Below are 13,081 nucleotides of genomic sequence, written 5' to 3' on the forward strand. Positions count from 1 at the left end.
ATAAATGGAAACCCTAATCTAACTAATACAAATATTTTATAAGGGTCAATTTTAGCACATAATTTACACAAACATCCACTGGCCTTAAGTCATTATTCCAAACAGTTAACCCAAATTCATATTATCTACATTTAAAAGTATTAATTCGCTTCTTATGGAGTTAGTCAGTCTTTAGTGTTAACTTGCTTCTCAGCAAGTACTTTTATTTTAAATTTAAGAAATTACATGCTGATTCAGTTCTCTGACACATAAATGTTGGTGAGGTTTTAAGGTACGTTCCTCATCTGGTGCAAGATTTACTTATTTATCTCCCATTCTCAAATATTTATCCTAATAAAGGGATGGAGTGAATTGTATAATACAACAACTGAAACGACCTTTTGTATCTAGGTAAGGAGAGTATAGCTGATTAGCTTTAAGTAAAGACACTAACTTTACAACGTTTGGCTCAGTCCTCTTCAGAGCCCAGCTGTCTTGGGTATCCAAGTACTTGGCCAATTGTGTAGCATGAAGGCTCCACATCACCAAAATAATTCACTAACAGTGAAACAAGGTACATCTTAATATAAAACAATATACCACCAAGGACTCCAGACACAATCCACTTATTTTTTTACAACATAATTTAATTTGACTGACTTCATTTGAAGGTCTGTTCCTCTTCAGATCACAGTGAAGTAACCTAACTCATAAGCTGTGTCACTCCATACAGCCACCGAGACATCAGAGATCTGTGTGACTCACACTACAAAGCTATTGAATCACGATCCCTACTCTTTTCATGATATACTTCCGACGTGTTTTTAAATGTGCTTAATATATGAGAAAACTCCCCACAAGAATTATAAAGGCACAAAAATCTATTCAACAGATATTATTCATATGAACATTTTATAAATCCTAAAAAGATTTTCCAAAGTGTTCATCTGGTTGTCTGAAGTGCAAAGCCTCACCTTGAATAACTACACGCCTTTCAAGGGAACATGGGAAGCAGTCTTTGGAAGCATCCTTAAAAACAATAAGGCAAATATGTCCAACTGGAACTGATTAAATTCACTAGTTAACATTGCTTTCAAAATGTATAATATCTGGTAACTGAATATTACTAATCTTTTATTCGGTTTGCTTTTCTAATGAGCCTGGCCAACACTGCCCTAAAATGTCAACCAAGAATACAGAAGTGTAAATGAGGGAGAAAAAACACAGGTACTTTACTTTAGGTCACCTATCCTAGACTATTTCTTTTGATAATTTCCTTTGTGAAGCAAAAAATATGGATTTCAAGGGCTCCTTTAAACGATCTTTTACAGAAATAAATGGTTATAGGTAATATTATGAGGCTTTCCTTACAAAAGAGCACCAACTTTGAGCTGTGAAATATGAGAAAGTGTTCAACAACCGCCAATAAAACATCTCCTGCCTCCTTCCTAAGTATACAGAACGCAAACTTAGTTTATACTATACGTTAATGCAGGGCAGGAAACAAACATATTTAAAGCACACACCATGAAAAGAAAGTTCTACAATGAACTATCACCACATGCAAAAAGGGTTCTGTATAACAAAGCTATTTCCATGTCCCCAGGGGGTGACCCAGAAAAAAAGAGTGTTTTGACCTGGTTATAACAACTTCTCTCTCTCTTGGTAATCTATCCTGGTCTTCAACAAATTATCACTCTCAAAGTTTTTCCTTCTATCAAATCTAAATCCTCAGTGTTAGAAGTTCAAGTTCATTTCCTTCTTTTGAGGAGCCATTTATTGAAGATGGGTAAAGAAGGAAAAATTAATGTCAGTAATTAAGAGAAATGACAATACAAAACCAGGTTTATTATGAGATTTTTGAAATAGCTCTAGTATGAAAGGCTTAAAACCAGCAAGTTGTATCTGGATAAGAAACTTCTATTCCTTATCTAAACAGCAAGCCAATTTCAATTTAAAACTGAAAGAAAGCATTCTCACTATTTGGAGCCTCTGGTAATGAAGGAAATATTTACTACTTAGATCTGAGGTACTAAAATGTCATGAAAATTTGTATTTCTACTGTCCTTCTAGAAAAGCTCACCCGCCTGAAAAACATGCAAAGCAGACAGACATCATAAATTCCCAAAAGATCTGCCTATTTATTGGAATCATGAATCAAGCCCAATCTCACTGTATTTGGTTTGTCTAAACTTTGTTGTGACCTCATCAATGAGTTACAAGAATCTCCTGAGATGCAGTAGGCTAGAGTACCTTCTATTAAAACCTCCAAACCAAAGATTCAAAGCTCAAAAGAAATCCACATTTCCAAAGACTTCTCAAAGGCAATGAGAAAGGCTTGAAGATGCTGCTTATTTGTTCTTCTAACATCTCTTAAGCCTCCTTCATGTAATTCTACTGCTCACTTTTAACCCTGCTTCCTATTTCTCCCATTTCTGGTCTTACCCACCCAATACCCTAGCAAGGGAGAATATTTTTTGATTCCTGATCTCTCCCTACCTCTTTTCTCTGTCGACAGTAGGTTTCTAGTCAGTTTCACTGATAAGTTCTTAATAGTACCAACCTGTGGAGTGGCAAAAATGCAGAGCGACAGTGCAAGTACACACCCTGCACTCCTTAAGATACAGTTTTGTGGATTATCCTCACCTTAAGCAAATCAGCACCCCAGAATAAAGACTGGTAAAGACGTGCAAAGCACCATGAGAGACTGTCATCTGCAGTAGAACTTGGTCACTTTAGAAACATAGGTAACTTCTCACACACAATACATCCATGTTTATTAGTTTCTACACTTTCACAGAAATTTTACCATGTGAAGCAAGGTCAAAAAGATGTATCTATGGGTAGAATTCATCCTCAGATGAAACCACCTCTACATTCTTTTGCCAGAAGTGCAAGAATTTACAGAAGAAATACAACATTGGAAAGATGCACATAAATGCACCAAATAGGAGGAGGACCCAATATTCAAACCATATTTGAAAATTAATCCAAATTCATTGCAAAGGTATATTTACTGGTTTCTTAACATTTTTTAAAAAGTACTGATAAGTTCATCAGTCTTAAAAAAGTAGAAGGGCTTTAGAGATGATTAGTATTATGAAAGTGACTATTAAAAACTAATACTCCAGGGCCTCCCTGGTGGCGCAGTGGTTGAGAGTCCGCCTGCCGATGCAGGGGATACGGGTTCGTGCCCCGGTCTGGGAGGATCCCATATGCAGCGGAGCGGCTGGGCCCGTGAGCCATGGCCGCTGGGCCTGCGCATCCGGAGCCTGCGCATCCGGAGCCTGTGCTCCGCAACGGGGGAGGCCACAACAGTGAGAGGCCCGCATACCACAAAAAAAAAAACAAAAAAAAAACAAAAAAAAAACTAATACTCCAGTACATAAGCAAATTGCTTATGAAGTCTTTCCACAAAGGAATCACACACTAACTGTAAGAAAGACTTAATTTTACTGATACAACTCCCTCTGAAAACAGATATGGATATTCTATATATATTGTTGGCTTTAACCTATAATGTTGTATCTTAGAAATAAAGCCTTATTTCTCAAATCATATTTTCATAACCTTAGTAGTAGGAGCCTTACAATCATTTTGTTAGGTTTGATCGTGTACTGGTGCAGGGCACAGGAGGAGATTCAATAATCAAGTACAGAGACAGTAAGCTTTTATCAACACATGAGTCAATGCTGAGCCTGGTGCGCTATGGCAGAGTGCAATTGAGTGTTTTCCCCACAGGCTGTGGCTGATTATTGACTCCCCCCATTAGCATGTAGGGTGCATATTGAAGGTTCAGATAGAAGGCTGAGGGACTCCTATCCCAAGGCCAGTGCTGAAAGACAGCCTATCACTTTGTGTAACTGCAGTCCATGTGTGACAAACCTGACCTACATTTGTCCCTTTCTTTCTCACAAGAGCTTGTCCCTGTTTTAAGAAGCTATTTTCTAAAATGCATAAAAGAAATGACTTTTAAAATTGCTTAGGAAATGTGCGTTCCTAAGATATCATTTATAACAATCTTACAAGGAATATAGTTTATCCAGGAGATAATCATGAAAACCTAGCCTAAAACAAGTTCAGAGACAGCAAAGAGTGCTTTAAGATGTTATCCTTTATAGTATCTTCCTATAGATTGTCATTTATACAGTATATAGTCTTAAAAGTACTCAATGAAAATTTTAATCAGTACATAATTAAATTTAATATAAAGAAGTTTTTAAACATAAAAAAATATTAATTAGGAATGTATAATTAAGCATTTTTCATTAGTTACAAAAAGTAGCTTTCATGGCTTCACAAGAAGCCACATCCTAGTAGTTTTGTTGACTTCTCAATGGATACACAGTAATCACTACTAAGAATTGGGCATAATTAAAAACAGTGACGGGAGGGAAGGAGTAAAGGAGGCAATACAACTTGGTGCAAATGCTGGAAAGCGTCCCCCAGAAATGGCTGCAGACTGTGCTTCACAGAGCTGCCAATGTGCTGGGGCTCCCCACCACAAGTACCTACCATGCCGCTGCAGGTCATACTCTTTTTTTGTCTCTTCATTCCCTAGAATTTTCCATGCCTGATCAACTTCGATGAACTTCTGTATATATTCCTCCACTGTTCCCGCTGGTACATCTGCACTTTGTTTATCTGGATGATACTGCCAATCAAAAACAAGGGGGGGCGGGGTGATGAGTAGCGAGGGTGTGTGTTGGGGGGGGTAGGTTAAATCTGAGATTTCGTTAAGAGAGAAGGTAATGAGAAGATGAAAACTAAGATGCCAAGCAACGACACAACAGTGTTGGGCACCGGAGACAACTGCCAGGTTAATTAGAGCACTGGAGTAGCTATAAATCCACCAGTGACATGATCTGTCACAATGTGCAAAAACAGCATTTTCTGGATAATTTGCTGATGGAATCACTGGTCTCATGGACAATTTACCCAGAGAGGATGACTAACACAAACAGAAATAGGTATATGCAGACGAGCAGGACCTGACAGAGGAAGAGTACAAACTCTACAGAGTATGAAGCTCTCCTTATACAATATGCTTAGCTGTAGATATCATAACAATGGACTACTAGCTTTTCTTTTGAAATTACACAATTATTACTTTAGATTAAAACACTTCTCATCTTCTGGCTCAGAGCTGAAGATTTTAAAGTTATAAATCCCCAAACACAAATTTGTATTGAAAAATGGTTATTTTAGGGCAGATTTGTAAGAAACAATTTTAAAGAACTCAACAAAACATTTGAATACAAATTAATTCGTTAGTAAATCTTTCTTACATTTGTTTTCATGCTGAACTTTCTCCACACTGCTGGTGATCCTCACTAACAGAGCAAAGGCTATTGTGATATTTGGTTGCCCAGAAGAACTAATGAACATCATGTATGCTGGGAGAAAGATTATAGGGCAAACAGAATCAGGCTTCCATTTTCCCTCTGGGAAACTATTTCTGTTCTTCTCCTCCTATGCCCGAATCTATCAGCTATTAATATTTAAATATTTAAGCTAATTAATATAATGACTGAAGAAAAGGAAACTTAGGCTTTATTGTTTCATCTTTTTTAGGCCATGATTTATCAAATGATGCTCATGAAAGTTATTCCCATACTGAGGTTTAAGCAATCCTTAAAGCTAGGATATTAAGTAATGTACCAAAGCCAAAATAGAGTAGGCTACATTAAGTTCTCTACCTAAACCTTCTTCTAACACTATGTGAAGAAGTTCTGTATAACAAGTTCGGTATGAATCAATGTTATTTCATGCAACATGCTCAAATACACCACTAGTATACATTTAAGATGTATCAATACTTACACGTGAAAACGCGATCTCAGTATGCCGCTAACATTGAGTAAGGCCCTAGAGAAACCATTCCAATCTAGCAGCTGTATCACAGAAGTACAGACTAGAAGATAGGTAATTTCTAATAGGCCACTACAGAAACCAGTAGTGGTTGGTACAATGAACAGAATACAATGGACTAATCATACACCAACCAGACCAAGAAAGCCCTACAAAACCAAGAATTAGTTCCTGGCTGCTCAAAACTAAAAGCTATCACTAAATTTTGAGTCATATATCAGTTCTATGGTAGTCAAAGCACAATTCAATCATTTCCCTAATTTGGTATTTTCCTATTATTTTAAATAAGTAATTCACCATCTGAGGCTTTTAGATCTATTCTGTTGTGCTAATAGAATGCAATAAATTTTATGCTGTGATACAGGTTTTAATTAAAAAATGAAAGTTATAGCAAGAAAATAAGTATGTCATTTGGGGTACCAAAAGTCTCAGTCCAATCTGCTTTGACAGCAAGTTCCAGAACAAAATGAAGGTCTAAAAAAGATAATATTCTGTGGTAGGCTGATAATAGCCCCCCAAAATATCAGGTCCTAATCCCTAGTTCCTGTAAATGTTACCTCATTTGGAAAAGGGGTCTTTGCAGATGTGAATTAAGTTAAAGATTGGGAAGATTATCCTGAACTGTGCAGGTGGGTCCTAAATATAATCAAAGAATTTTTATAAGAAAGAGGCAGAGGGAGATGTAACACACAGAGGGGAAGGTGATGTGAAGACTGTGCAGAGAGATTTTAAATACTGGCCTTAAAGACTGGAGTGATGAGACCATAAGCCAAGGAATGCTGGCAGCCACCAGATGCTAAAAGAGACAAGGAATGGACTCTCCCCCTAGAGCCTCTAGAGGAATGGTGGCCCAGCCAATACTTTGATTTTGGCCCAGTTATACTGATTTTGGACTCCTAGCCCCCAGAATTGTGAAAGAATAAATTTCTGTTGTTTTAAGCCACCAAGTTTATGGTAATTTATTTCATCTGCCACAAGAAATTATACACAATCTAAATACATCTACGGTTTAAAACTAGAATATCACAGACAAAACAACTTCTAAAGATATTTCAATTAAAGGTCTATTAATAAAATGGTGTCATTATTATGTACACATATATATATATATAATTTATTTATTTAATTTATTTATTTTTGGCCAAGTTGCATCTTCATTGCTGCACACAGGCTTTCTCTAGTTGCAGTGAGCGGGGGATACTCTTCGTTGCGGTGCGCAGGCTTCTCACTGTGGTGGCTTCTCTTGTTGCGGAGCATGGGCTCTAGGCGTGCGGGCTTCAGTAGTTGTGGCACAAGGGCTCAGTAGTTGTGGCTCACGGGCTGTGGAGCGCAGGCTCAGTAGTTGTGGCACACGGGCTTAGTTGCTCCACGGCATGCGTGATCTTCCCAGATCAGGGCTCCAACCCGTGACCCCTGCATTGGCAGATGGATTCTTAACCACTGCGCCACCAGGGAAGTCCATTATGCACATTCTTAACTTAAAACATGCAAAGATTCTTTATTGCACACAAAAATCAAGCCTCTGACACTAGGTTCCAAGACTTTCTGATCCCAGTGAATGTTAATTTTTTCCTACTATTTCTATATTGGAGCCCTCCCATGAGAGGCAGGCTCAAGCATTCACTAGCACCACAAGGACCACAGTCATTTTCCTCTGTTGTCAAGGCTTATTTTATTTTATTTTTTAAGGTTTTTTTGGGAGGGGCTGTGTTGGGTCTTCATTGCTCCGCGCAGGCTTTCTCTAGTTGCGGAGAGCGGGGGCTACTCTCCGTTGCAGCGCAGGCTTCTCATTGCAGTGACTTCTCTTGTTGCAGAGCACGGGCTCTAGGTGCGCAGGCTCAGTAGTTGTGGTGCAGGGGCTTAGATGCTCCACGGCACGTGGGATCTTCCTGGACCAGGGCTCGAACCCATGTCCCCTGCATTGGCAGGAGGATTCCTATCCACTGCACCACCAGCAAGTCCTGTCAAGGCTTATTCTTTGCTCCTCTTTACTTTGAATCCCACTAGCCAAACTTTCCCACTGTTGAGAGCCCAAAGCTATTCCTACTTCATTCACTCAATGACCAAATGAAAGACAGAAAATCTATAGCATCCTGTGTTCCAGGGGCTGACTTACTAACTGAGGAACCAGAAACAGCCACACAAAGATAGCATGAGCTTCTTTACTTTAGAAAAATGCCAGCTAAATCATACAAACAGCAGGGAGTTCTGAGGAAAACACTCACCAATTAAATACAGAAAATATTGATACTCTTAATTAACAGAATAGGTATGTACTAAAATCAATGTTGCAAAGTTCATTTATTTTAACTTCTATTTGCTACCAGTACTAAACTGAAATGCATTTTGCTGGAATTGGAAGAACTTAAGTCACCTAGAAGCAAGGAACTCAAAATTAAGAAATCAGCAAATCTTTCAACAAACAATTGGAAAATTAAAGTTTAAGAAATTACCAATTACAATAGCCTCAAGGGCAAAAAAGGGGAAATAAATGAAAAGAAATAATATGTTCATGATGAGAAGATCATGTCCATCTTTCCTAAACTGATACAAAAGTTTTATACAATTCCTATAGAATTCCAGTGAGCCACTCTGAAGAAGTAGACAAGATGATTATAATATTTCCATGGAAAAACAAAGGATCTAGAACAGGCAAAAGAATCTTCAAAAAGTACATAGTTGAAGGACTTACATGATTTCATGACTTAATATAAAGCTATGGTAATCAAGACTGTAGTACTGGCATAAATATATAAAAATAGACAGTGGAACAGAAGAGTCTAGAACTAGAACATATGTATACAGTCAACAGAGGTGCCAAGGCAGTTCAACTGGGAAAGGACAATCTAGAACAAATGATGTTCAAACAACTGGATGTCCATGTGGAAAAAAATTAACCTCAATCCCAATCTCATTAACTACACAAAAATTAATTCAAGATGAATCACAGATATAAATGTAAAACACAGAACCATAAAGCTTCTAGAAGGAAACACAAGAGAATATCTTTGTCCCTTGGCAGGGACTGCTTTGACAAAAAGCACAAACTATAATGAAACAAAATGGATAAACTGAACTTCATCAAATTTTAAAATTTTCTGCTCATCAAAGATACCATTAAGAAAGTAAACAGACAAGCCACAGTCTGGGGAAAAAAATACTGGCTAAATAATTATCTAACAGAGGACTTGTATCCAGAATAAACAAACAAACAAAAATCCTATAAATCGATGGTAAAAAGACATACTAATTAAAAACCAGGGGGAAAAACTTGAACAGACGTTTTTCAAAAGAAGACATGAATAGACAATTACACACGAATGTACATTCAAACCTTTTCATTAGTTATCAGGGAAATGTAAATTAAAATCATGAGATACTTTTAAACACCTAATAGAATAGCTCAAATAAAAAACACTGATGACACTAAATGCTGATGAGAATATGGAATAACTGGAACACTCATATGTTGCTGGCAGGAAACAATTTGGCAATTTGTTATAAACAAACATACATATCTACTCTGTGGTCAAGCAATTCCACTTCTGGATAGTTACCTAAGAGAAATAAAACATTAAAAATGTATAAAAATGTATGTCCACAAAAAGACTTACCAAAGAATGTACTAACACTCTTATTCATAACAACCACAACCTGGAACCATAAATGTCTATCAACGGGAGAATGGATAAACTATAGTATATCCATAGGGGAATACTATTCAACAAAATAAAAGAAAAAGACTATGATACACTCAATAATAACACAGATGAATATCTAAAACATTATGTTGGGACTTCCCTGGTGGTCCAGTGGTTAAGACTCCACATTTCCACTGTAGGGGGTGTGGGTTCAATCCCTTGTTGGGGAACTAATATCTCACATGCCCTGGTGTGGCCTAAATAAATTAATTAACTATTATGTTGAGCAAAAGAAGCAAGAACAAAGTGTACATAGTATATGATTACACTGATATGAAATCCAAAGTCAGGCAAAATTAAATCTATACAGTTGGCCCTCCATATCTCTGGATATGCCATTCTATATAAAGGACTTGAACATCCTTGGTTTTTGGTATCCTCAGGATGTCCTGAACCAATCCCCCAAGAATACCTAGGGATGACTATAGTGATAAAAGTTAAACGTTGGTTTCCAGGTTGGAACAGGGTATAAGGGATATAAATTAACTAGAAAGGGACATAAGAGAATTTTCTGGAAAAACAGAAATGTTCTATATCTTGTTTGGGGTGGTAGCAACATGGTATCAAATTTCACCAAACTGAACACTTAAGATCCATGCATTTTTCAGTGTATGTTGACCATATCTCATAGAAAAATACCTTCAAATATGTCTAAATGTTTTAAAAGGAATTTAATGAATCTTTCTAAGCCATAAAGGAAAATGAGGAATTTCTTTCAATATTAAACAGAGAAAAGTACAATAAAAACATAGAAAACTGGGCCTCCCTGGTGGCGCAAGTGGTTAAGAGTCTGCCTGCCGATGCAGGGGATACGGGTTCGTGCCCCGGTCTGGGAGGATCCCATATGCCGCGGAGCGGCTGGGCCCGTGAGCCATGGCCGCTGGGCCTGCGCATCCGGAGCCTGCGCATCCGGAGCCTGTGCTCCGCAACGGGAGAGGCCACAACAGTGAGAGGCCCACATACCGCAAAAAGAAAAAAAAATAAAAAAATAAAAATAAAAACATAGAAAACTAATGAAAAGACAGATATGAATTAGTGAAAAGTTTGAATTATAGCCTAGGTTTATGGAAATACAGTTTTATTTACTTTCAAGAACATATGCCAACCTCCAAAAAACTTTAAAACATTTAAAAAAGTTTAGTGTTGCTGAGTAGAGGACTAAAGTACATTCAAAATTAAAATATGATAAATATGTCACAATACTAAAAATACTGAGAGAGTATCTCTCTGTGATTCTTTATTATAATAGGACAAAGCTGTCTATCTCCAAAGTTTTAGCAAAGTGCTATTTTACTATTCTTAATTGACTTGACACTCACAACTTTATGGTCTATGTAACTTCCTCACATGAGGGGAAAACTATTCAATTACATAGACCTATGGTTTTCAAATCCCCAAGCCACTTATTGAGGATGAGAAAAATAAACACAAACAAAAGATTAAAAAACTGTCTTGATACAAAAATAAGGGATCACTCATGACACTATAAAACATATACAGAAAATAATTTTTTAACAGAATTGGTATGTGCTATCTACTTACTATCTAATTGATAACTAATATTTTAATTATGGACTCTTAATTCTGACTAGCTGAGATTTTATGGCAATGGGTTGTTCAATATGGAACATTTTATTTTGACTTCAAATTTTCTCCATAGAGTAAATCCAAGTGCTTTCAAAATTCCTAATTCTGGAGTGACTGTCACATTGTGTCAGCTCAGTGCAACTCAAAATGCGGTCATCAGATTTGCAGCATCAGCATTATCTGAGAGTTCGTTAGAAGATGGCCCCGTCTCAAACCTACAGAGCGGGACCCCAGAATCTGTTTCACCAAACTCTCCAGGCAATTATTATGCATGCTAAAGTCTGAGAAGCACACTGTTAGCCTCTATTGCTTAAAACAAAGAATTATTTGCAAGTCAGAAAATGAGTGCTTGATAAAAATTTCCCCTTGACAGATGCATTCCTCCAAATACTAAAAAAAAAAAAAGTGAGTGACACTCTGCAACTGTTAACCTATAACACCACAAAGAAAATTACATTAAGTGTACCAAGTCAGAAATTTTTCGATATTTGATACCTTTTGTTCAGTAATCATAAATGCCAACCCCTTTATTTCATTGTTTGCACAAATGACAACTTACTTCAGTGATGAAGAAGCTGATGAAATCTGAACAATATGCAAGTGGTATTTTAGCCTGTTGTTTTTTTTAAAGAGGGGGGTATAATTTGTATGAGTCTTCAGCTACTGAAGACTGCAATGGTGTCCACTGATAGGTTTAACACAAGTGCCAAGTGTTTTTCTATTAGAAAACACAGAGACAAGTGTTTTTCTACTAGAAGGGGAAAGAAAATTGAAGTATGTGTAAATTGTGAAAAGAGTACAATACAATACATTGTGAAAATTCTAGCAACTTCTAAAAGTTTTTAGTGAAAATTAATATATTCATTACCTCCAAATGACCTTGTCCATTCACTAAGCAACGTAAAGTTGAAATGAAATGGTATTTCTTTACAGTGAATGCATAAGACAGTTTTATGGTAAATTAACCACTACACAATAAGGTAATATTGGACCTAAACAGAGGTCGATCTGCTTAAATGCCTTTCTTACATTCCTTTTTAAAAGGAAATACTGCTTTATTTTACCAATAGCTTGCTACTTAAACATTAAATCAAACAAAAAGTTAAGGAGGTCATATATTAAGCCTTTACTACACATTTGTGAGTATACTGTTTGATTAAAAAAATACTGACTGCAAAAAAAAAATAATAACAACTATAAAAAGGACTTCGGGCAAATTTGATTAAACAAAAATTCCCACATCATCATGCTGATATTATTTGATCTGCCAATGTGGCCCCTGAGCATATAGCACTTTGATTTTTCTCTATACATTAACAATGAGTTTAGTACCATTAACAGAACGCTAGCTCTCATCACTAGTTTCACACTTTCTTGAATTCCAGAACCAAATTTCAAATATCTTCTAAGAGCTATCTTATTAGCACTACAAGTTCAACACATCTAAAACCCAATTTATCATCCAGACTCTAAAATTAGTTCCTTCTCCTGCTGAATTCCTTGTCTGTTAAGATCACCACCGAGCTTAATAAATGCTGAATGAATGTATGAAAGAAAAATACATTTCCTAATAATCCAAGCTACAATATCAGGGTAACCTCCCTTTTTCTCATCCCATTAAGCACCAAATTTTGTAGATTCTACCTACATAATGTTCTTTCTATTCCTAATGACAAACCTAGTTCAAACCAACAGTAGCTCCTACCTAGTCTCCAGCATTCATCTTCTAACAGCTCTCCAGTGCATCTACCTGCTTCCAAATTCACTCGCCTTAACTTAAAACCCTGACCATGTTATTCTCCACCTCAAAAATTTTAACTGTTCACATATTGCATAATAAATGAGTCATATTTAATCCTTACAAGTAAAGTCCTCCAATAAAAGAACCCAACCTACCATTCAAGCTTTATCTATTACAAGTATTATAGATATGCCATCTATGT

The 13,081-nt window shown here is 36.7% G+C and overlaps 1 protein-coding gene across 2 annotated transcripts in view; it reads right to left on the reverse strand.

Moving 5' to 3' along the window:
• DNAJC24 (DnaJ heat shock protein family (Hsp40) member C24) overlaps nucleotides 1-13,081 on the reverse strand; it is a 68,678-nt gene that overhangs the window by 17,085 nt on the left and 38,512 nt on the right. For both annotated transcript variants that reach the window (XM_060103520.1, XM_060103522.1), the window contains exon 3: nucleotides 4,495-4,633. In XM_060103520.1, coding sequence (XP_059959503.1) covers nucleotides 4,495-4,633 — 139 coding nt within the window. The remainder of the gene's footprint in view (nucleotides 1-4,494; nucleotides 4,634-13,081) is intronic.

This window comes from Mesoplodon densirostris, chromosome 7, assembly GCF_025265405.1.
Source record: "Mesoplodon densirostris isolate mMesDen1 chromosome 7, mMesDen1 primary haplotype, whole genome shotgun sequence".
Classification (NCBI taxonomy): Eukaryota; Metazoa; Chordata; class Mammalia; order Artiodactyla; family Ziphiidae; genus Mesoplodon; species Mesoplodon densirostris.